This window comes from Urocitellus parryii, chromosome 10 (assembly GCF_045843805.1).
Source record: "Urocitellus parryii isolate mUroPar1 chromosome 10, mUroPar1.hap1, whole genome shotgun sequence".
Classification (NCBI taxonomy): domain Eukaryota; kingdom Metazoa; phylum Chordata; class Mammalia; order Rodentia; family Sciuridae; genus Urocitellus; species Urocitellus parryii.
Window position 1 is genome coordinate 128,607,211 of NC_135540.1, and position 26,405 is coordinate 128,633,615.

The 26,405-nt window shown below is 38.3% G+C and overlaps 1 protein-coding gene across 1 annotated transcript in view; it reads right to left on the reverse strand.

Annotated features, from left to right (window-relative positions):
• The window catches only part of LOC113193278 (cytosolic beta-glucosidase), a 107,970-nt gene extending 83,138 nt beyond the window's left edge, over positions 1-24,832 (reverse strand). Inside the window, exon 1 of the mRNA XM_026403695.2 lies at positions 24,765-24,832. Within this exon, the coding sequence (XP_026259480.2) occupies positions 24,765-24,822 (58 nt within the window). The 5' untranslated portion in view covers positions 24,823-24,832. The remainder of the gene's footprint in view (positions 1-24,764) is intronic.
• Positions 24,833-26,405: the final 1,573 nt, after the last annotated feature.

Sequence of the window (26,405 nt, forward strand, 5' to 3'; positions counted from 1 at the left end):
AGCAACCAGGGATGGTGCAGTACCTCGGGGTTTGCAACAGCAGGAAGTCATTACTGCCCATGAAGGGGCCAGGGGCAGAGTTGGTTTCCAAAGCCAGTAGAGAGGAGCAATTTGCCAAGGGTTCCCTGGCAGAAGATCAGGGACACTACCAACCAACTGCAATCCAGCAGGGAGGGGACAAGAGGAGCAAGTCCTTGGCTTCTCTTTCCTCCCTCTGTATCCTCCTGTCTCTTGTTAGTGCTCCTCATTGATCAAGTCCATACTGAAGACACAGGACAGTGGAACCCACTGATCCATCCAAATAGGTGAACCTCTCAGGGCCCAGTGCTGGGAAAGATGAGAGTGGATCTGGAGAGAAGAATGGGTAATTCCAGGAAGCTACAGGACTTAAAGCATCCAAAGAAATAGAGGCCACCTATGTTCACCTTTAAAGGAAAGAGAGGAGCTCTCCCTGCTCAGCAAGAGTAAAGGGACCCTAGGAAACGAGTAAAGTTACTTTTGCTTACGAGTGTACTCTAAGAGTCCTGCTTTTTAACTCTGCCAGTACAAAGTAGAACAGAATGCAACACAACTACTGATTTGCTAATTCAGAAAAGTGATGAATTCTTACAGAAATAAGCAGTGTGAGGAAATATTTCAGTCTTTGTTCTGGGATTTAACCTTCTAGCCTCCAACCCTGTACTCATGGTGGTGTTTGTTTTCTGATGATCATAGTGTCTTTAGGCTACAAAGACTTCTGACACTCCTTCTTCATTTACATTAGTCCTGTTTAATATATGCAGTTCTTGGTCTTAACTGCTTTTGTCTCTGCCATTCTACTGCAATTATTCTTTTATCTTTCAATTAAGTCTTATGCATTCAGTCATTTATGCATTGAATCACACTATCTAGTGAAAGGCACTTGTCTCTGTGCCTTTGCAAGAAAACCTCTACTCTTTTTTTTCCTTCCATCAAAGTATTGCATTCTTCTCTGCTGGCGACAACTCTCTATTGCTGCTACGCTAATCTAAGCCCCATTTGGAAGGGAGAAACAGTATAGAGGGAAAAACATCAGGATAATAATAGTAGATATCATTTATTGAGCCTTTGTAATGAGTAGACACTTTGCTAAGCACTTCAAGTGCTTTATAACTACTACTGTTACCCTGCCCCCTGCATTTAAATATGAGGAATCTGAGGTTTCCTTGAGTTCAAGGATTTGGGGAAGGTCATAGAGCTAGCAACTGGTGGAAGTAAAATTCTAAGTCGAGTGGAACTGAACAAAGATTTGCTCTTGGCTCCTTCTCAATTAATAATATTTTCTATAGTGATTAATATTTTCTATATGGTAATTCTCTATGGGTTACAATCTCTGTGACCTTAGGGAATTCACTTAGGGAATTCCTGTGCATCATTCTCCTCATCTATAAAACACAAATGAGAATAACACCTGATCTTCCTATTGGCAGAGTGAATTTATGGGATGCATTAGTGGAGTGGATGCATGTAAAACTGACCCACTAGGAGGCAATATATAATTGACCTTGGTGATCAAGTTCGGACCTACTACTCAAGTTACGCTTCCTTGTCGGCTACTTCCCCTTATATCAGATTCACAGTAACCAGTGCCTTAAGGAACATGCTTGTCTGGCTGGCCTCCTCAAGGACAGAATGTCTGGTCTCTTTTTCTGGACTAGCCAATGGCTGAGCTGTGTTGGTGCTCCAGGCGGGTGACCACGCAGGCCTGCTGACTGTGCCCGCTGAGTTCTGCCCACACAGCTCCGGGTTCCTTTGGGTTGGCTGGTATTTAGTCATTGTTCTGGTCTCAGCCCTTAAGAAGGGCATTCATCCTAATTCAGAGCTCTGCGGCAGGAGGAACAGCTCTTACAAAACACAGTGTAAAAAGCTGTCCCCAAGGGCAGCAAGTACTTTTTCTCAGTGGGCTTTTTTTTTTCCCCTCTAAAAAAAATAAAATAAATTCTCTTATTACATAACTATGGGACAAGGGATAAAACAACAATGCTTAAAATGCATAAGGTGCCCTACATTCAACCCTCCAATGCCCAGAAGCATCACCCTTTGCCATACTTCATTAAACCCTTTAACTCTTTCCTCCCTTCATTGCATGGAAACCACAAGGTGCTATTCATCTGTAACTTCTTGTTGACATCACTCGAAACATAAAATTCTCTGAGAAACCCTGACTCCTGGGAATATGCCTGGCCTGTGTTCAAAACTTTTAGAAGAACTAACTCAATTTTCACTATTTTCCTATCAGTCATGAATCGCAGATTTTCATTGTACAACACAATTAGACTCCAAAATTGACTCCCTGAATCTCTTTTATGAATTGGGCAGGTTAGATGAATTCTGTTACTCGATTAAACATGAACATCTTATTTTCCATAATTCCACTTTGATGCATGTTTTCTGGAATGCCGATATAAATTGGACATTCATAAAAAATAGGCCAACAGCATCCTTTTTAGATGAGTGAAAAAATCCCAGCCTTCAGAGGCAGCTGGATTTTTCTATCATTTCAACAAATATTTATGAAACACTACAATGCTCCAGATACTAAGATATAACACTGGGGTTTTACATCCTAGTTCCTGTTTCCCAAGAAGAGTGAGGTAGGCTGGGGAGAGGTATCCTTGAAGGGTCTGACATGAAAAGAGATGGGTCACATCCAGATACTTGCACCCTAAATAATTTCGAACCCCCCAACTAATGAGGCAAGAATTCCCAACTTGCCTGACGGGAATGAGGACTTAAAATTCCCACGTCCAAATTCTTCTTGGGCAATTTAACCTCTTTGATTCCACATCCTCCTCCATCAAAAGGGAATAATTATATTCACCTTCAAGGTTTTTGTAAGGATGTGTGTAAAATGTCTAGCATCCTAACTGGCAAATGGTAGGTAAATTTTTTTAAGGCAGCTGTTATTGTTATTTTTTCTACCACTATCATGATGACAAGCTTTTTCTCTATGTGGTTTTCATGTTTGCAAATATCTTGTTAGACTTGCAGTCTATTTAGAATCTGTGCCATATATCCAAGTTCATTTAATGTCAGGGTCTATCATAAGGGAACGCTGGTATAGTTTTTTGTCTTACAGGAAAATGCTCTTCAGAATCAATGGATCATAGAAATTAAAAGCTCAACTTGAGGTATTATTGAGTCATAGGCCATTGCCTAAGGAGAACAGAGCCATCCATTCCCCACAGACAGGTTTGCACTTGGTACAACTGGGTCTCCCTGGGTCTGTGTATACTGTACATTTTGTTATATGTGAAATGGTTAATTAGAAGAAACAGAGGAATCTGAAATGTCACAGCAAGTTCCTCTTGGCCCACTGTCACGTTTCATGAATTCTTTTGCTGAACCCATTTGGATTAAGCAGTGACCCCATCCAAACAAATGGCTTCTGTGCCTCCCGTCCCCTATCACTTATTCACATTCCAATACATCTGCATTCTGTGGCTCAGTAAGATGCACCAAGTCCTTGGGCAGTGTTTACAGCTAATATTTTTTATTATTATTATTTCTCTGAGGCTCAGATTTCTCACAATAAAGTGATAGAAAACTACTATGCAGAGAGTAAGTAGAACACTTTTTTTTAATAAAGGGGGAAAAATGATTTATAGGATATACAATTTCAGCCCTGGAATTCTGAGAGCAACCCCATGGATGAGCAACAATCATTTCTTGTAGGTTTTAGGTAAAGATACAATTTACCTTTATTTGCAGATACAAAACTGTAAGAAAACATTACTTGCCATCAGTGCCTCTGGCTTTAAAAATATTTATGAGATTGAAATAGATACCCAGAGGCAGACATTTCATTTCAGTGTCATAGGTCAGGCACATTGGCGAACACCCCAGATAATATTGATGTACCTTCAAAATTTAAAATAATATATATACAATTTATTTATTCATTCACATATAGAGCACCCATCCTGAAGAATCTGGGACACTGAACAAGGTTTACATAAATCTGACTGTTTTTTCCTCTGGGCCATTTGGCTCAGTCTGGTAGACCATAAATATTCAATAATACTTTACAATGACAAAGCATCTTTTATGTAAACATCGCTAAGCACATTATTCACCAATATTACAATCTCCTTTTTAACCTACTGGTAAAGTCACAGAAACTAATTGACTTTTCTTCAAGGTCCCACCACAAATTGTTTATTTTGTCGATCAAAGTCCAGGTGTCCTGATCTTAGTTATAACTAAAGGGAGAAAAAAACAAACAAACACATTTTTAGGTGCTTAAGCTGATGACCTACACTAAATATTTTTAAATTGAATCTATTAGACAAAACGTCTTCCTTAAAGATGTTAAATGTTGTGATGCATCCAATTGAATTTTATAACTTTTGTTCCAATTTGCCCAAGGCCACTTACCATTTTCAAAGCCCCAAGAATGACCTATTTTAATTGAATCCTGTTACAAACAGTTAAACTTTCACACTCTCATCAAATCAGGTTTCTAAATAGAAATTAAAGTTAGAGCAGAAAAATAAAACTTTTTATGGAAAGGTCCAGTTGAGGTAATAGCACAGCCGTACCAGAATATTTGAGCACAATAAAGAGCAGATTTAGGCAAGTTACAAACATTTCACATTACCCAAGAAAAAGAAAATATATTTTTTTAAATTTTTTATTGTATCTCTTCCCCCAAATGTTAAATAAGACAGGTTCAAAATGGAAAATTTTAAGAATTACAAAATATGGAAAGATTTTTTTTTTTCATTCTTCACAATTCTGTCTGTGACAACCATAGAACACATTTTGCAAACCTCCAACTTCCAGGTTGACCATGCCCAGTCATGAGTCCTGAAACACCGCACAGTGTTTGCAGTGATGCTCCACTTCCCTGGGCTGATCCCAACCAATGCTACCTAGGGCAAGTCGGCTGCAACAGGCCTGTTCCTGGAAGATGTGAGATACTTGTGACAGGCAACTTTAGATCAAGAATCCAATGCATAAAGACCTCGATGACCTTCTCTTTAATGGATAACAGTCTGAATGATTCATTCAAACTTTCTTTCTTCCCTCTCTCTCTCTCTCCATCACTTATTTCACAGGCATGTCAGCCTCTCCTGCCTTCTTCCTCATTTTCTCTCATGATATTTCTTCCTAATAAACTTCTTGCTTGTTCATTATCTTGGTGTCTGCTTCTCAGAGGACCCAAAGGAACATATTACCTTGTGGTGGTGATGGTGATGGCAATGGTGATGGTGATAATAGTGATGGTGATGGTGATGGTGATAATAGTGATGGTGGCTATGATAGTGATAAATGATGACAAGGATGAGAATTTATTGAGTTCTTTCTAAAAATCCCAGGCTGCCTTATTATTTCATGTCTCCCTTCTAATACATTACAAAAGGTATTGTTATTTACCTGAGAGGAATAACTCTTGAAGAGATTAAGTAATAAAACTATGTTGTTTATGAGAATAAGAAATCAAATTTAATTTTTTGTTTTTCTTATGCCAGTAAAATATAAAGCACTGGTGCCAGTAACTAAGACTTATACAGTATCTTTAAATCTATAGTTAGCATTATAATCTTCCAGTGCTCTTTATAGACAGTTATTATATACAGTTAGCACAAAATAATAAATATATTAAACATTTTATAATAAATTTTTGCTTGAAATTTTTATCTAAAATTTGGAATCATTCACTTTTTTGTCTTGTAGACCTACTCCAATCATTCAAATAATGTTTGATAACTTGTATCTATTAAAGTAATTTCCAGATTTGGATCACATATATCAAGAGCCAATATAACAATTCTGTGTAGTTGGGGGGACTTTTTCTAGACCATTAAAACAGACAAAGGTCAAGCTAATGATCCAAGGCCAAGAAACTTAGACAATGGGGACCATTAAAACATCCAAAATTACAATACCCAGTCTCCAATTTTAGAATTTATTGACACTATTAAATAGACCATTTAATAATAAACCAATGAGCTTTTTTGTAAAGGAAACAATTGGTACAATAAAGCGTACTTAAAAAGATTTACATCCCATAAGCATCTTTCTAAGAAAGGACATTGGCTTGGAACTTGTAGCAGCTTACTAATTCTGGAACAGAACTTTCTGATGGCAGCAAGGCCATTTAGAAAAATTTGAGATTCCTTTGACTCAGAAACTAATTGACTTTCCTCAAGGTCCCCCAAGAATCACTGGGTCAGTGATCAGTCTTGGCAGATTCTGCCAGTGTCTCAAAGTGGCCCTGGGAATGGAGAGTTTTCTGGGTTTTTCATGTTAGACACTAATTATGGTGGCTACAAATTTATCTCTATTATGTACCAATCGGTAACATAAACAGATGTTCCATCAGCAGCTCTTAAAAAGACCCCTTTTAGATAAATATACATGCTAATAAGTAGTCTGTTTGCTTTGCCAAGATGGCTTTACGACACATTACCAAGACATCACCTCCCAAAGGTGCCCTTCCAAAGCCCCTCTACATGGAAAAGAAAACTACAGCTGTTCTTTACTCTGACTCATCTGCCTGTTCCACCATGAAATTTCCACTGCTATTGGAATTTGAATGGGATGTGAGCAGTAATTACATCACAACATACACACAAAAAAAATGCCTAAATTTTGTAGATATTGGAAAGATCTAATATGAGTTTGATATAAGGTGTTCCCCAAAGGTAGGCAGGTAGGGTATAAATGAAGGAAGTCGCTGAGGGTGTGCCTCTGGGGTTTATATTTTGTGTCTGTGCACAGAGCTCTCTGCTTCCTGGTTGCCATGTCTTGAGCTGCTTTCCTCCTCCACGCCCTTCTACCATGATGGTCTGCCTTCTCTTGGGCCCAGAGCTATGGAGTAGGCAGACCCTGGACTGAACATCTAAAACCACAAACCAAACTAAACCTTTCCTCCTCTGTGTTGTTCTTGTGAGATCTTTTGATCACACTGGTGCAAAACCTGATGAAAATTGACCCACCTCCTTCCTCCAAGTGCAAGCCTTTAGCTCTGACTTTTAAATAAACAAGAAACTGAATCCCTAAGTGTTCTCCTAGCCTCTCAAAATCTACCACCCCTGCAGTCCTTTCCTGAATATTTCAACTCAGATTGTTACCTCTGTCCCTCAAACACACACATTGCCTGCACCACCAATGCTGTTTCTAAGCCTCCTGTTTCCTCTTGTTCCTTTGTTTCTTGTGGAGCTTATCAAATCAACATGTTCTCCCTTTGTCACCACGGCGTTGTGTGACATTGATCATGTCAATCAACCACTCCAGTTCCTATAAAATAAGAAAAGTATATTGATGTTTCTAAAAGAAACATGTTCCCTGGAGAGGATTCAGTAGTAGCCCTATAGAGAAAGAGACATGAAGAAGGGAATTCTGAGTGGACAGGCACAACTTCTTCACCTCCTCCCCAATAAATACAGAAGTCCTATCTGTGTCTTTTAATTATGAAAGTCCTGAGTTAGATTTTCTTAAAACTCTGGTATGCCGCATGAAAACACATTTAAATCTCACTGGGCTAGGAGGCTCCTAAACTTCTGGTCACTATGAGATTCTGTGAGAATGTCAGCATCTAAGTTTTTTCTAATTCTTCCACGAAAACTTAGTTCAGACATTGAAAACTTGCTCATCTTTGATCTTCTCCCTGTTTCCCTTTCCAGCCCTATTTCAAGCATTCCCTTTCCATTATGACTTCTATCATCAGATATACCCCAGTGACTATGAGCAAATCCAACCTAAAATGGAACTTTGAATACTCAGTTGCCTCCCAGACACTTCCCGAAATTCCCCGAAGGGAATCTCAAGTGCAAATGGAACCTATTATATTTCTACCATACAACCTCTAAAACTGCTCCTTCTCCAGGGTATTTTACTTCTACCTGTTGCATTATCAGCCATTCAGATATCTAAAAATAATTACATAGGACATCTTGGTCTTCTTATTTCCTTTGTACCCTACAATGCACTCACGAGCATACCTTTTTGGTTCTCCCTCAGTGATGTCTCTTTCCTCTTTTTTTTTCTCCATCTTGTCCCTTTCACCTAAATCAAGGTCTTCTCCTGAATCATCATCATCATAAGCAGCAGCAGCAGCAGCAGCAGCATCTTGTCCATTGAACAACTTGACAACTGTTCCCAACCTCCATGTCTTCTGTCTTTAGCTCATCCTCTATGGTGCATTTAAAATTGTAATATATGGAACTGATTCTATTACTCCCTTTGCTTAAGTTTTATGGCTACCAAATACCTAATACACATGACCCTAAAGCCCACTCATTAACCTGGAACTTTGTGTGCATCACAACATGAATCTCTTCTACCTTTGTAGCTTCAGATCCCGCCATTCGGCCTATTATCAGAAAACACAGACTATGGGGCATGTTTTACCAAAATTGGTCACTTACAAAACAATCATATAAGACACATAGAAAAAAATGTAGATCCCTGGATGCTATTTGTAAATACTGTTATATCATCTTATATGAGTTTCCAAGTGATAAGAAGAACTCTGAGTGATTCATACACACACTTTAAATTCAAAATCATTGAGCTACTTAATAGGACATGACTACACAGTTCCCCAAATACAACATAAATATTCCTATTTCTATGCATTGGCTCAAAATATTTAATCTGCTGATATTCTCTTCCTTGTGCCTATCCCTGAAAACTAAACTAAATGCATATCTCTCACAATCCAACTTAGATGTCACAACCCCCGCACACACATTCCTATGTCGCCACCTCTCTGGGTTTATTCCAACAGCACTCTCCTTGTTTGTTAACAGTGAGAGTCATCACATCCTATCAGTCATGCGCACACCTCACTTCCCCACCAGAATTTTGGATTTAAATGACCATTCTTTTCACTACTCCAGGCTGTAGTCCTCACAGTAGACAAATATCTCATTGGAATAAACTAATAACTATATAGTAGTAATTCAAGTAAATACTCAGAACTTAATTATTCACTTCATACCAAGGAAAACAGGTCTTCAAGTTCAACATAGAGAAGGATTCTGGATCCTTTTGAATAATCTCTCTCAAACCAAAAGAAAAGGCATCACCCAACAGCAAGCCAACAGTATCATAGCTTTAATCATGGCTGCATCTCGTCTTTATTTGTGGTTAACGGGATGATCCTAGGAAAATATTTGGCTTTAGTTATATAATATCTATGGTTAGAACCCCTAGGTTCTCTCTTTATTAAACTAGCTGGGCAACAAGAATTTGCCAAGTTCTCAGCACCATGGGAACCAAAGGATATGCTCTAGACTCCATCACTTCCTTCCCATAGTCTGGTTTACAAAAAAAAAAAAAAAAAAAAAACACCAGAGGCAGTGATCAAAGCCCCTTCATAATATTTCTCCTTGTGAAAGAGCTGCAGCACCCCCGCATTCTGTTACAAGATGACTGGTGTGCATCCCTTACCTGCACCTACCAGCTAGCCCTGGGTTGTAATTTATAAGTTATATAAAGTAATGGACCATCTAGAGAAAATGTTGCTTTTTCAAAGATCCCCAAGTATGCATCTGTATGATGGACTACAATGACTCCAAGTAAGATTATTGTCTTTAGAGTAAATAATACACTTTTTCCCCCAGGTCTCAAAGCCAGTATTTAAATGATTATTCATAGGTGTTGTGGGAGACTTTAAGCTTTAGCTTGGCAATTCCCAACATAAAAATGGGTAATGTTTCAGAAACCTTGTTTATGCATCACATGCCCAGAAACTCACCATTGCTTCTTACATTATGTTCCAAATTCCCAAGCCAACCCCCAAAATCTATTTATCTCATCACACACCTGAAGGGTATTCAGTGACACCAACCCTCATTTACAGGATTGTTCCTGTGGGGAAAATGCCCTCTAAATTCCCAGTCAAATGGCATGCAAATACATCTCTACCTGCATTCAGCGCTGAACGGGAAAGATGAGAGGAGGAAGACAGAAATCAGAATCTTTTAATTCTTAAATATTCATTCCAAGGCATGCCCTTCTCTAAATGATCATTGCTTATTAGGGGCTAGAAACTGAAACCTTTACTATCAAAAGATTTTCAGAATTTGAAGTCGATCCCACCCTCTCAGTTACCTAGATGAAGCATCAACATGCTTACAAGATTTGACATTGAATATGAAACCGTCTGACCTCTTTGTATTTTCAATTTTCCCCTAATTCTCTTAAGTGTATATCATAATTAGTATTCAATTTAAATAGGTTTTAAATGAACACATCATAGGAAATACTTTCCTGTCTTACAGCAATTGAAAATCAAATATATTTACAGTTTCAAAATATAAAACAAGCTCTTTCAAATTAAAAAAAAAAACTTTTTTATTATTTAAATGTAAAGGAGTTTTTAAATCTCATTTATTTTGTCAATTGGTTCTGCTTAACATTCTTCAGCCCAGTCTACTCTCAATTATCCATGCTAAAGAAGGGGAATCAGTGGCCTGGATAATCTAAAACAGCAGATAATTTTAAAAGCCCTTGTATTTGGCCCGGTCATACTTTACAATCAAATTCTGATTATCCACACTAATGAAAGAAAGAACAGGCACCTTGAGAAAGATCCAAACCAAGATAGATCTGCTCTTCTGACTTAGGGTAACTCAACGAAGTAGGCCACAAAGTAGGATAGAAGGAAAACACAGGGCTCCAGCTTCAGCCAGTGGGGACCACCCATTCAGAGGAAAACCACACAGCTACAACTTCCATATGGACACCTCTGTGGTATTGGTCACTTTTAGAAGCATGGAGTTACATTCAAATGCTACCAGGTTAAAAAAGAAAAAAAAAAGCATAGTATATATTGTTCAAAATAATATAGTAACAGATGGATCATTCTAAGAATCTCTTTGGGGGGTTTCCTTTGCCCCATCAGACACTCAGCCCCTTATTACCCCTACCGTGCACACAGTAACATGCTCAGGAGAGTGGCATAAAGGATAAAATGACAAAGGCCGTATCTGGAGTAAGAAAAGCTCAGGCCAGAAAATGAGGCTTCCTAATTTCTTCTGTTGGTCTCATTCATGCCAATTGTCACATGTGCATTCAAGCAAAGGGAATCACATGCACAAAGGGACAGAGGCATGAAGGTCACGGCATGTTAAAAGGATTTCATGTGTTTCATTTTGTTAAAGAATAAGATACTCGGGGAAAAGCAAGACAGGAACCTGGGGTGGAGTCAGAGATAAAATTAAAAAGAGTTTGTTCTTCCATGAAAGAAGTTCAGAAAACATCCTGTAGCAGATAAAAAGACATTAAAATGTTCTAATAATGATTAAGGTTTCTTGAACACTTGTAGCTTGCCCAGGACTGTTCTGAGCCTTTGCTATTCAGAAAGATTTAATATTTTTAGTAATTCTAAGATAGGTACTATTACTGTTCCTATTTACAAATAAGGAAATTGAGTCCTACAAAGCTTAGGTATCTCCAAAATCACACAACCGGTAAGAGATGGAGTCAGGACTAAAACTTGGTCTCTTTGATTTCAGAGTTTGTGCTCTCTTTTAAGAAATAATAAGGTGATCACTATTGTAAAAGACCTTGTTAGCAGCAATAGGCAGGAGAGATTGGAGGCAAATGGAAAAGAGGAGACATTAGCAACACAAGAGATGGTAAGATCCAGAGCTAAAGGAAAGGTAGAAGTAATAAAGAAAAAGGCCTGTAATTAAGGGGTTTAGAGAAGACAGAGTAAAAAAAAAATGATTAAATAAAGGAGGGAGTAAGAAAAAGAGTATGAAATGAGTTCCATATTTCTGACTTAGGGATTTATGTGCTGCCCTAATAATTTTTTTAGGATCACTTAACCTTGTGCACCAGTGACCTTAGCTGGAAAGGAACCCCTACCAGATGGGCAAGCCCAGGCAGGACAACACAACTAGTACCTTCTTTTTCCAGTTCAATGCTGGCGTATAATCATCCAAATAAACAAATGTCCTATCACAGCTGATTGATTTAGTAGTGACAAAAAATTCATGTACCAATATGAAGGCCAGTATGTAGAACCCACCTTCTAAATGAATCATGGAAATGCGGCTATTTGTTTCTTGTTGCACAAGGTCAGATATACGGGCTCATATTTAGCTTTCTGTGTAACATCCATGTGCAAAGATAAGAGAGAGAGGGCATAGGAAGGGAAAAAAATGCAGACATTTCATATCTTATCAAGATATTTGCAAATCTCTTAAGAAAATTAAAACCATTTTCAGAACTTTCCTGTGGGGATCACTTGAGTATATGTGTGCACCTAAGTCCATGAATTAATAGGTGAAGACCAAAAATTCATTTTTAAAATTTTAAAAATACTTCTTTGGCTGATTTTTAATTTTTTTAAATTTTTGCTGTTTCTATCTTTTAAATGTTTTGCCATTACCTTGTATTACTTTTAGAATACAAAAACACGTTTTTTATAAACATATGCTATAAGCATCCACTGTATTCAGAATGTGCCAGTACAAGGAACACAAAAGCAAACAGTTTTCAATAAATAACCTTAGGGGCTGGGGTTGTAGGTCAGTGGTAGAGCGCTTGCCTAGCACATGTGAGGCACCGGGTTCAATCCTCAGCACTACATGAAAATAAATAAATAAAATAAAAGTATTGTGTCCATCTACAATTTAAAAATATATATATTTTAAAAAGTAAATAAATAATCTACTCAAACCAGTGAATAGTTTTCAGCACTACTCATGAAGACAACTGAGATACAGGAAAACTTCGTACATGAAGAATCTGTGCTCAACAGAAATACTGGGAGGTAAGATATGATGTTTAGAGCACTGACCCCAGGAACAACTGGTAGACTTGTGGCCTTTCTTGGTCATAATAATCTTCTTCCACAGTGGCTCTTCTCACAGAGTCTGAATAGATAAGTTTCTCTTTTTAGACTGTCTGAAATTCCATTAATTGTGTACTATCTCATTTTCTTAGTTGACTCAATCTACTATAAGAGAATACCATGGACTGGGTAGCTTATAAACAATAGAAATTTAATTCCCACAGTTCTGGAAGCTGGAAGTCCTAGATCCAGGTGTCAGGTGAGGGTCTTTTCTGATTCATGGATGACTGTCCTTTGATTAGGTTCTCACATGGCAAAGGAGAGAAGACAGCTCTCTCGGGCTTCTGTCATAGATCAGGAACCCCATTCATGCAGGTTTCACCCTCATGACCCGATCACCTCGCCAAAGCCAAACCTCCACATGGCATCACATTGCTTAGGCTCTCAAAAATGAATGGGGGTGGGGCGGGGGAGGCACAGATATTCAGTCTATGGCACTCATCCTCTTCCTAAAAAGCAAAGGACCCATTTTCAGAAGTTGAGTGCATCAGTAATGAAAAGGAGAATGATAATGGTACAAAGAAGAGGAGAATTTATTCATTAACCTTGAATAATGCCTCATAGTCCATGAGGCACTTGCTTATATTAATGCATGTTCACAAACTTACACATAAATTAATATTACAAGTCATTATTCATGTTAATAAAGACTTCCAGTTCAAGGTGGGGAATGAAGCACACAGTTCATTCTTCTCCCTCTCACGGCTCCATTGGAGTGACAGCAAATTAAAGGAATCCACAACTGCTAAAAACAAGAAAAAGTCCCCATAGAAGACCACATCTACTCAACTGCTTCTGGAAAACAGAAAGAAACTAGGAGCAATTTGGCTGAAAAGCTAAGACAAAGCTTCACAACATAAGCTCACCTGCAGAAGCTCATCACTGAAGATGATGACTAAAGAAGGTTCCCCAGAGAGTCTCAAGGTCAACCAGTGCAGCCTTATAGTAGTCACCATCACGGTGACCAACCAGAAGGCCATCCTTCTCACCACTGGACTGGCTGGTTTCTCTCCTCCATAAAGAAGGTAGTTGGAACTGCTTTGCATCTCAGTGAAGTCCCAAGAATCGCATCATGAAAGTAAGAAACATGACTGGGAAGGACTCCTACTCTTGGGTGCAAGGGCAGCCAAGAGAGACAGAATGGACTCCAGAGCGAAACATGAACTTGAAGGCAAGGAGAGTCAGGAAACAAAAAAGGTAAAGAACAAACACATTCTTCCTTAACACCCTTGCAATCTGGTGGTCACTGAGGTCTACATCCTGGCTGTCTCTCCCCACATTCACAGTCCTGCAGGACAGGCCTGTCCACTGTTCCCACCATTTCCTAGAACTCTGTTTCTTAGAGAAGCACCCTGTTTCCGTTAGCTGTACTATCTAACTTTAAGAAAGCCTCATTAGCAGCTGATACTCATAATATTCTTGCATTCATGAACATGGAGAAGCACCTAAGGATCATCAAACATTGCACAAAAACAACTTGAAAGATGAGAACCAAAGTAAACAAATACCCAATATCTCAATGATACAAAAAAAAAAGATGCAGAAAAGAGCACTTACACTTTTAGTTTTTAAAAATTGACAAGTTATATTTGTGTTCATCTATGAGATATAAAGTGATGTTATAATTTATGAACACAATGTGAGTTAATTAAATCAAGCTAGTTAACATACTCATCACCTCAAATTCTTATTTTTTTTTGTGGTGATAGTATATGAATATATTCTCTTAGCAGTTCTGAGATGTACAATATTCAATCACCAACTATATCTACCATGACATATATACACTTATGTACATATACACACATATATACTTATATGGATATGTATGTGTACAAATCCTCCTGTCTGAAGCTTCGTACCCTTTGACCATCATCTTCTCATTCTCCTATCCCTGGCCTCTTTGATCGCCATTCCACTCTCCTCTTCTGGCAGTTAAATTGTTTTAGATTCCACATATAAGGGAGAATGTGCAATATCCACCTTTCAGTGTCTGGTTCATTTCATTTAGCATATGGTTCTACAATTCCATCAGTGTTAACGATTTTTTTCCTTGTCAAGACTAAATATTATTTCATTGTGCATATACAACATATTTTCTTGTCCATTAAACTGTTTATGGACACAGTTTGATTCTGTCACTTGGTTATCTGAATAATGTTGCAATGATAGGTCTTCAAAATACTGACTTCAAATCTTTTGAATAAACACCAGGGAGAAGCATTGCTGGATTGAAATTTTGATTTCTTAAATTTTCATTATTAAAGAGACCCAGAGTTGACAAGATTCAGAAAATACAGTATAGCTTTATAGAAGAGAAGCAATTAAAGAATTTATTCCTTAAAAATTAGATCTACCATTGCCATAATTAAATATTTAATAAAGGGGTTGAAAAAATAGAGGGAATGTAGCTAAATCCAAATACAGCTAAATATAGTACTCTGAAAGAAAAAGTTGAGAAAATCATTCCAGGTAAGAAGCACAAAACATAAGGAAAGGTCTCTAATATTCACCTAATGAGATTTAAAGGAGAGAGAAAGACCAGCATTAGGAATTTTTCAGATGATAAATCTGAGGTTTACAGAAAGAAATTAAGTGATTCAATTCATCAGTAGTCCATAAACAGACAATGATATATTCCAGATGTGTTCCACACTTAAGACCAAGGCTAAAATTCAACTAAGATGTAAAACTGTGGCCCCAGTGGTTATACCCACTCTGGTTGGTCATTGCCCTTGCCAGTCTAGTGTATACCTGTGACTTAAAGTTGTATCTAATTGGTGAGTGTGTAGCAGTTGATGAACATTTGCATATTATCCCTAACTCATCCTACACATTTTTCATTATTAATTTCATGGTCCAATAAAGAAAAAAGGAGGCAATTTGAGATTCTTTGGATTTCAAATTTGAAACTAGAAGAATGAAGTAAGGGTTGTGTCTGTCACATCAACTTTCAAGCTATGATAAAAGTCATAAAACAATGCTCACTTCCTGTTTTTCTCTTTCCTTACCAAGAAATAAAGAACCATGCTTACATCTGTTTATGTCTATTATGGCTCAAGTTTTAAAAAAGGAACAGAGAAAAACAGTCTGCATGGACTCATACACTTGACCTAAAACCAGCTCAAACACCTGCTCTGTTTATTCTCCTCCTTAGAAAAGCATAAAACTAGCCTCCAATTCCTTATCTATAGTATTCTACCTTTGACACACAGAGAAAAACTGAGATAGCCAAAGACGAACCTCAATTTCTGCCAACATAAAGCCAAAGTCAAAGTTAAATCAAGAGCAAGCATTGTATTGGTGTCCGGGGCACCACAAGAATCCATAATGGCTTTCATAAAACTGGGTCCTTTGCCTCCCTGAGACCACAAACTCAGGTCCCTCTAGGAAGCATTAATGGAGTAGCTTAGACTCTGCTTAGGATTTGTGGAATTTCACAGAGCATGCTCACCCCTCAAGAGCTTTCTCTGAAATCACTGGGAGTTATAAGCTCATAAGTGCCATAGAATTGGGTTCTGAATGTCATTTTCATAGTTCTTCTGTGGCCTATAGAAGAAGTCAACAAAAGACCCCTGAGTCACCTGCTGCCTTTGTGCCTCACATTCTCCCCAGCCACAAACAATGAGCAGGGTCAGCTTCACACAGGGTTAAAAAACAGGGATAGTTTTATGTACTTAAAAATACTGCAAGACCCCTGTCTATATGTACAATGATTATCTGCATTTTCTCCCCTGCCTCGTGGTCTAACAAATGCATTTTATAGGTTTTACAAGGTCCTTTACAACTCGCCCAAAACACATAATTTTCCTCCTGCTTATACCACTTATTTATTATTTATTTATTAGATTTATATTGTGCCTTCCTCCAAAAGGCTTAAGGCACCACATGCCAATTGTTATATAATAAACAATAAACTTTCCTTTAATACCATAAACAGTGAAGTAGCCAGAGGAGAGGCAGGAGGGCTATGAACAGGCACAGGAAGAAGAAAGGAAGGGCCGTGGGTCTGTTGAAATTCACAACCAAGTCATTAATATGTTAGGAAGCCTTGCCATCAGAAGGTCTGGCCCAGCCCTGCTCTGTTGGCCCCATTTGAAAAGACCCTGACACTGTCCTCTATTCCAAAGAAAAAAGCCAAAGTATCTCCATTTTTGTGCAGGGGTAAGAGGACTTTAAATTAGTAATCTCTCAGAGCTCTCAAGAGAATATCTGGGAACAAACAGACCTATACAGACAACTGTGTTTTGAAAATCAGTTGAAGGAGATAAGTGGTAATGTTTTATAACAAATCACTGAAACCTTCGATTTTTGTTGTTGTAGTTGTTTTACAAACACAATTCATGCTCAGTTCTCAGTTTTGCTGAATGTCTATTACTTCCAAAGTCTGTATAGGCCAGGCAGCACAAAAGTTCAAAACTTCTCAAAATCAGAAAGTTACAGTCTGGCCTCAGCTTCTAAATCACAGGCCACATTGATGTGACAAAGTCATGTGTTGATTTCCTGCCTCTATAAACCAGGCAATGGTGAAAGAGATGGTTAAACACTAACTCTCCCCGGCATCTCCTGATAGAACTAGTCAAAGAAGAGAAAAGAGGGAGTATATTCTAATTTGTAGCCAAAACAAGAAATGCCCATTCCCACTAATGGAGGATGACATAACTCTTCCCCAGAGAGAGAGAGAAAGAACAGAATAGATACCAGCGTATTAGTGTCCGTATCTAGTCAGCACTACGCACCAGGCACTCTTGTGTTCCGGTTTTATATGCTAACCCAGAACAAATCTACACAGTGGGTATGACCATTCTCCTATGTTATAATTAAGGAACTGAGGCCTAAAAAATTTATTTGCACCTGCTCTGCTAATAAGTGCTTGAGTTGAGATTCAAATCCTGAGCTCCTAGGGTAGAAAATAAGCAGACATAGAAAGTGATTCTGTGCATCGACAAAGACAGCAGGCTGACAACCCTTGACAGAGCATATGGGGTCCAGTTCCTTGTCCTGGAAGCTGTTCATGGAGCCTTAACAACAACACAATAGCCAGTTAAGGACTACACATAAAAACCTTAGCGTAATGCAGAAGAACATAGGACACACCACCTTCAGTCGGAAAATGTGCAGCACTACAGCAGAGACCACAGGGAGCTAGGTGCTCAGGACAGACAGTTAAGGTTGCCCCAAGTCCTAAGTGAGCATGGACTAGAAGTTGATAAAGAGTGCCTTCACTCACCACTAGTGAGAGTGTAAATTGGCATAACAAACCAGGGAAAGTCTCTTAGAACTAGAACTCACTGTATTCTCTTGCACAACTGATTGCATACTTAGGCCAAGTTAACCACAGAGTCCCATGGTCATCCTCAGTCTTTTGTGCCATCCTTAAATGTGAATACCATACATCGAGCACTTACTAAGTGCAATAATTTAACATGCACCATCTTATTTAAACCTCTTAAATATGCTATAGAGTAGACATCATAATTATCTCCATATTTCAGATTAAGTTAAATTTGTCCTAAAGCTGTCTCCAGACTTAGAGAATTCTAACCTAAATTAATATGTAAATAAACACAACCTAACTGAGAAGTACATGCTTATGACAAGTGACCCAGTCTTAGCCAATCACAGCAGCCAAGATTTCAGCCAATCACAGGCTGCAAACTAATCAGATATGTCCAAATTAGGCAGATGCTGAACTGTAAGTAGGCTATTTCTATATGTCACCTTCATTTTCTTTTTATCAATACTGTCTATGCACATGGACAGGTGGGACTCTGTGAATCTTTACTGGTTCACAGTGCTGCCCAATTCATGAATCATTTCCTTGCTCAGTAAACTCTGCTAAATTTAATTTGTCTGAAGCTTGTTTGTTTGTTTGTTTGTTTAGCATCAGAAGTGAGATCTGAAGTACACATTCAGCAAGGCCAGAAGCACCAAGTAACTAAATGTGCCCAGAAGGACCCATTGTGCCCATTAAGTTGGGCAGCAGTTTGGGTCATGAGAGTTCTCTTTCATATTTGAGTCCCAGGTATTTTGAGGTTTTTTATTTTACCTGAGCATTTTTTTTAACTGATCAGTGTCCAGAATTGTATTGGACAAAGTAATTAAACTAGGCTGGATCAATTTAGAGTCCTTATTTAGACATCTTTTGAATATGGGTTTATCCAAATTGAAGGAGTCAGTGTCTCCAGAAGTCTGAGACCTCACTTTCTAGATTACTACCTAATGTTATATACAGCAGTTATGATCCAGAACCTGTGTTTTCTTTGTTTTGTTTGTTTGTTTGTTTTAGAAAATGGGTTAAACTAAGGACAAAATAGAATTACAGTTGCTTCAGTGGGGAAGTTTTACTCATTTGTGAAATTCATGATGAAAGTCAGAATCCAAAATGCCACCAAAAAACAATGGGATACATTGTTTAATTGGTACATAGAAGGACCTAAAACCTTAAATGAATCAAAGATTGCCTCTTCACAGGTTCCTTATTAAAGGAAATTTTTTTCAATCTTAAAGGTCTTTTTCACAAATATTATTTAAAAGCGTTAGCCATCTGGGCAGGAAATTTTGTTCCTTTGGCCAGAAGAACAATTTGGATACAGATATGCTTCAATAAATTAATGAGATTTGTATTATTGTAATTGGCACATGACAAAATTTTTAGAAAAAATGCTCTGAAAAAAATTCTGTTCTGCCCATCTATTTATGTGCATATACCTGTACAATATGTTTCATATTTTTCCACATTTTTATGATATTGTCAAGTTAAATTCTTAACTCTATTTAATTGGTTTTAAGAAAAATAACCTTATATATGATGTATTCTCTCCAAAAATAATAATAAACCCAAATTCCTTTCATGTCCACGTGATCTGAGCAATTTTTAATAAACAAAAAGATTCTTAGTTTGATTGAAAGAGGCATGTCTTCACAGTTTTCAGTGCTAAATATATTGAGGATGCATAACTTTTACTACCTAGTTTTCCTTGGAAAATAAATTTATGTTATATCTATATTAAAAACTTCATTAGTAAAAAAATATATATATAACTTAAAATGATATCTGGCTATTTAGTAGTTCATCTTTATAATCAATCTAAATAAAATTTTCTAAAATGGGTTAAATAGAGGTAAGTAAGATCAAATTTCCATAGAAAATATGTCCTTTCCAAACCAGAAGGTTTTAGCATTCTTATCATCAGGAATGGAAAATTGAGATGAAATTTTGCCTCCCAGAGATTCTTATTACAGAGAAATTAAAGATATTTGGGATCATTAATAAGAACGGTCTGTGCCACACTGACAAACCATACTATGGGAAAGTGCATGCTTCTGTAGGTAACCATTTGTAGATTTGCCAGGTTGCTGGTGTGACAGACAATTTACCATTACTTGATTTCCAGTGTTCACTGGAAATTAAGAACACAAAGTATTAAGAATTCTAATTAATACATGTAATTTTAATTTATATAAGAAAGGAAACAACTCTGAATATAAGTATGCAAGGAAAGTAAGATGTGCTTTGGCTAAGGGAAACAGTCACTTTTGTCCTAACATACAATGATTAGTTGTTCCGAAATGAGAAGAGGAAACATATAGGAGAAAGACTACTCTGCTATTAAGAATAGTGCAACACTTAAAACTTGTGAATTATTTATTTTTTGAATTTTCCACTTAACATTTTTCACTTGCTGTAAACTTCAGGACACAGAAACCAGGAAAAGTAAACCACAGATAATGGAAGACTATTATATCGTGCTTCCAGACTTGTGGAAGTATGTGCATCTCCTACCAAGGCCTAGAGACCACCTATGTGGGTATAAGTCATTGCTTATATGGAGTCATCAATTAAATCGGTAATCTCCTTTTCCACTCAACGTGGGCAGCACACTATAAAAGAATGACATGAAAGCAAGTTTCTCAGTGGACTTTGTTCAGGAGCTAAGCAAATAAATTTAACTGACCTCTGCTCAGATGCAATTAGGTGGCCCTCTTCCAGCCACCAAGTGCCTTTATCTGGTCTGCAGAGAGTTTGCTTACTCATTTGATTACTTCCCCAATTAGATCTTGCTCTTTGGCCTGGCTCACTCTTGCCTTCCAAAGAGTTTCCACTGAGTCTTCCAAAAAAACCTCCCATAATCACAGACCAAAGTAGCCAATAACCAAAATTAGCACCAACAACACCAACCTTGAAATAGATGAAGATAGATAAGTTAGTTTCCACTGAGGGAAGGACCCAATGGGATTCCTGGGGATTCACTCTCAGTGGAGGTGGAGTGTCTTTGTATGGAATTTAAAGCCAATCCATAAATTGGGGAAAATCTTGGATTTTATGGCCAATCAGACATCCTGGGGTTCAGCAAGTTAGAAGACACTCTTTGAAAGGTGAATTTTCAATAAAAATTCTCAAGTTAATATTACATAGCTGTAAATTTACTCTTTGCCCATATTGTTGGTTTGTGTATGCACTGAACCAAATTGAATGTTATACTTGCCTTTTCTATGATTTTACTACTATCAAAAGCTATATTTAAGAGGTGTCTGATGCTACTATTTCTCTAGACACTAGACACTGTCACTAAATACATTAAGGGAATTTCTCAAGAACAGAGAACGTATGATTTGCTTCCAGGGATAGCTAAGAATTGTTTGGCAAGCATTCTGAGTAGTGGATGGAGAGCTTGGCTATTCCAGGGTTTTCTAATTTTTATATTGTTGTATGTCCCAGGTTACTATGACTGGTATTACCAGGCTAACTACAAAAATCAATGCTTCTTTAAATTTGTAGTGACTATGGCCCTTAATTGCCATCATACCCAACACAAGTGACTTAATCATAACCAGATAAGCTTGAGTACTATTGAACTATTTTTACTGCTTGAACTTTGAATTATTTTATTTTGATAAGTGCATGAAGACTCCTATTAAGGAGAGTACTTTAATTTCTTTGTTCTTTTCTCCTAATAACCATCATAACATTCTCCATAGTAGAGTATAGTTACTTAAAAGGCTTAAATGATTGTATGCAGCCATCTTTTGTACGTGAATTCATCTCATTATGGTTAGAATAACAAAAACATGAACAAAGCATAAAGAACCATGCAAGTAATTTGACAACGTAAATTCTGAAATATATACTGAGACCAAACAAGTCCATTATGATAGTGACAGAAAGGATACCAGAACCCAAGGTTTTGTTTAGTCTTTCAAAATCTTTGGTCAGTTTTGATAGACTGACCAAATGTGGAGAATTTAATTCAATTAAATTGAATTTAGCTAAAGCTAACTGGATATGGTGACACATGCCCATAATCCCAGCTGCTCAGGAGACTAAGGCCAGAGAATTTCAAGTTCGACACCGGGCTGGACAACTTAGCAAGACCAGGTCTCAAAATGAAATAAATAAAAAGAACTGGGGCTGAGGCATGGTGGTAGAGCACTTGCATAGCATTTGCAAGGTCCTGGGCTCAATCCTCAGTACTAAGAAAAAAATTTTTTTACTTAACCCTTCCTCTATACATAGGGAATTGTAATCTAATTTAATATACAAAGATCTAATCTAATATAAAAAACCACAACCCAACTTGAGAATTTATTCTTGTAACAAGTAATCAAGTCTGGGACAATCATAGAAGCCAAGCTTTTAAACAATCATAAACTGCAAATTGTCCTGACACATCCAAACAAGGCCAAGGCTGAGTGGCAACCAAACTATTTCTTTTTTTTTTTTTCCTAATTAGTTATACATGACAGTAGAATGCACTTGGATACATCATATACAGATCAATCCAGCTATTTCTATACGTAACTTCCATTTTCTGTATGTAAATACTGCCTGATGACATTGCCGGGTGGACCTCTCTGAAGCTTTTTAGGTTAGGGTGCTGCCTAATTCGTGAATCCTCTCTTCACTCAGATAAACTCTGCTAAATGAAATGTGTTGAAACATTGGGGTATTTTTTTTTCTCTTTTAACAGGAGGCACAGGAAAATTGTGTAACTTGACAAAGTCACAAAGCTAGTAAAAAGTAGAGCTAGACACCACGTCTCAGGAGGCTGGCTCTACGGTCCATCTCCACAGTCACCAGGCTCGGCCCTTCCCTTGCTCTGCCACCTCCTCTCTGATCTGTCTGACCTCCCTTCCAAGAAAGAAACTCACAAAGATCATCTCCTCTTTTCCTTACTCCTAGAAGGCCAGGCTGTTTAATTATCTCCCCTAACCAAGCAGAAACTACCAGTGAGAAGATGAAAGACGATACCATTGTGAGAAAGGTGGCAGGGGCATCCCTGCTAACCAGAGCATTCTTAAGCATTCCTTTAAAAGAGCCTTGTACCCCAGAGCATATATGTACAGTAATATGCATTGTCCCATAGGAGTCATCTTCTGCATGGCTGGGAGAGCAGGTATATCAGAGATTCCTCATTCTTCTATCTGTGCATCTCAGAAACTGCAGCAGAAGCTGGGAATCATAAACAGCCTGAGATGTGCCAGGATCAACTTGTATTCTAATCTCTGTCTAGAAAAATTTCCCCATCCTCCTTTAAATGACCCTCTTTTTGTCCTTCAATTTTTAGATGAAATGACATTAATTCACAGTGTCTCCTTGGCCATCCAACCTCGAGAAGCCATGCCGACATACATAACCCTTCACCACAACAACCTATCACCACCACAGCACTTCCCGTAAGTGGGGAAGTTCTCATTGACTGACTTACCAGTGCTGGTTGGTGTCTTAGTTTTCTAAGGGTTGCTGAGCCACAAACTAGTGGCCTAACCAGCGGAAATCTATTCCCTGCCAGTTCTAGAGGACAGAAGTTCAAACTCAGGTTCTGCAGGAAGGCCATGCTCCTGTTGAGACTCTAGGCAGTGTCCTTTCCTGATTTTTCTGGTGGTATCCACTGGTCTTTGGAATTTCTTAGCTTATAATGGTTCTTTCGTCACATGTTGTTCCCTTGGTATGTCTCTGTGTCCAAATTTCCTCCTTCTTAAAAGAACATGAGTGATACTGGATTAGGTTCCTACTCTACTCCACTATGATCACATCTTCACTTAGCTAATTACATCTTCAAGTGATGAGTGCTAGCCTCCAGAAATGTAAGAGAATAAATTTGGTTGTTTAAGCCTCACAGCTTGTGGTAATTTGTCACAGCAACCCCAGGAAACTACTCCAAGAGACTCACTTAGCTTCGTTTAACTCAGAGTTCTACACACTTCTTTGACCAAATAAATATTTTCCCTGTAATAAGCGATTAACCTTTTATTCTCTAGGGGAAAAATAGATGTGCTTTAGAAAAGTAAATCTAATCTTCCTACTTTACAGATGAAAAAACCGAGACTCAGGGAGGGTACCATATTGGCATGCTTAGGCATGGGGGGATGGAAGCCAGGGCTCAGACTCCAAGTCCATTCAGAGTCATCGTTACCATCTTATAATTAGTTGTTCCCTTTGCTTCTCAGCTGCCCCCAGGAAATGAGGTGCCATGTACAAGATTAGGCTTGGCTCTGTGTTCACTAGGAACAGTACAGGGCACTTTTCCCAACTAATGAAGGTCTCTTTGAAGGAAACTACTCAATATTTTTCTCACCAGTAGAAGAAATGTTCCTCTCTTCTTAAAGGGTTTGGAGAAAATATGTCCAAGAAACTAATCATAAAAGCAGCTGGTTCATTGAAAAGGGGAATAACGGATAAACTTGGAATGAGTGAAAATACAGTTTAATGAGCACCTCTGCACCCCACCCCTGGTGCCTGAGGAAAGACAGAAAGGAACATGGCCTCTTCTGTCTGGAAAGGGGCACTGTTGCATTCAGAACACTGCAGATTCTTCGACCCTTTTTCTTCCCCTTTTTCCCCTTGTCTGACCCTCATCTCCAGGCATATGGAGCCACCAGAAACAATACATTCCAGCCATGGCAAAGGAGAGGGAGCTTCTCCTACCTTCCACTTGATATGCTGCAGTGGCTGCCCCCCATCCAAATCCCTCAGGAAAAGCCATGGCCTCAGGATCTGTCAGCTTTGCCTTCAGCTCTCAGGAACTCAGCACCCTTTCTGCCAGAGGAGCCAAGCAACTGTGCAAATAAGTGAACTCTCACCCCAGAATAAAGTCCCAGAATGCAAATGTAGGTGGAGCAAGAAGGAAGGCAGATTAAAGGATCCCACCTTAAGAAGAATCCAAGTCACTTTGTACCAGGAGAACAATTGCACCTGCTTCCCCCCACTTTGCCCGATTCTGAACAGAGCTGGGTCAGCCTGAGTGCTAAGTTGACTTTTTACCTTTTACTGTAGCACAGGGACATTGTTTTTTATAAAGTTATGCAATCTTACTAGCATTCCCCTTTACCAATTTCTCCCAATGACTGAGCCCTACTCCCTAGCAAGAACCATTTTCGGCCATTTCTTCTGGTATTTACTCCCCTGTGATTTAAAATAATAGGCTCTTCTGCTGCTGCTGCTTAATTTTTTTAATTAATTAACTATTGACTTCTGGGTGTAGGGATGCAAGATCTAGTACATTGCTCTTTCTTTCCTCTCTCCTATCTCCACAGCCTTCCCCCATCCACCCTACATAATATGACTTTTCCTAATGAAATAAAGTTGATATTTGTGTTACTGTGACCACGTTCAACTTGAAGCTGAGCCATGCCACTGCTTCCATGCTTACCTGTAACTATCCTCTGCTCTTAGTCTACTCTCTGCTCTTTATATTTATTTCATTTTCTCTATACCTACCACTAACTCATCCCCAAACACATCTCCAGTAAAATCCTCTGATTGTTCAGGCAACTCAATTTCCCTGCCCCATTCTGCACTGTTGGTTTGTGGGTTACCACGGAACTATAATCTACCATCCCCTTCATATCCCTTCCCCTCTCCTTTTGTCTTTCCCCACCTTTGTTTCTTCTCCCCTTTCAAAGAAATAAATCCTTGACGACTTTCTGACAAAGGGGGCCTGGGAGAGAAGAATTTCAAACCCCACAGTTCTGGAATTATCTTTAGTCTAACATCAAACTTGATATGCAGTTTGCTTACTACTGGATTTCATGATGGAAATGATTTTCATTCCAAATTTTAAAGGCATTGGATTAGGCTTTTCTAGCTTCCAATGAAGTTATTGATAAGTTTGAAGACAACAGAAGCTCTAATGTTTTATATATAAACGTTTTTGTTCCCCAGCTCTCCCTTTCTGCTCCTCAAGCTCCTATTTATGAAATTTTGCAGACATGTGCCTTGCTATGAGACTCTTCTTCCTCTGAGCTTGGCACCCAGTGGGTGTGCACAATGTCAACAACAGGAGAGACTAGATGGCTGGTCCATTGGAACTCTCTGTACTAGCTTTGAGACTTCACTACAAATCTAAAATTGATCCAAAATGAATTTTTTTAAAGTGCCTGTGGGGAGAGGAGCTGGGGATAATCAGGGAAGAGCATTCCTTTCAGCTTTCCCAAGTGGGTACTGGATCATACTGTGCTGTGTAATGCCTGGAACATGAGATGTGGGGAAAGGTCTGAATTGAAATACCACCCTTTCCAATTATTCTAACCCAAAGAAGAAAGAAGAGCTTAAATGTGGAAGGAAAGG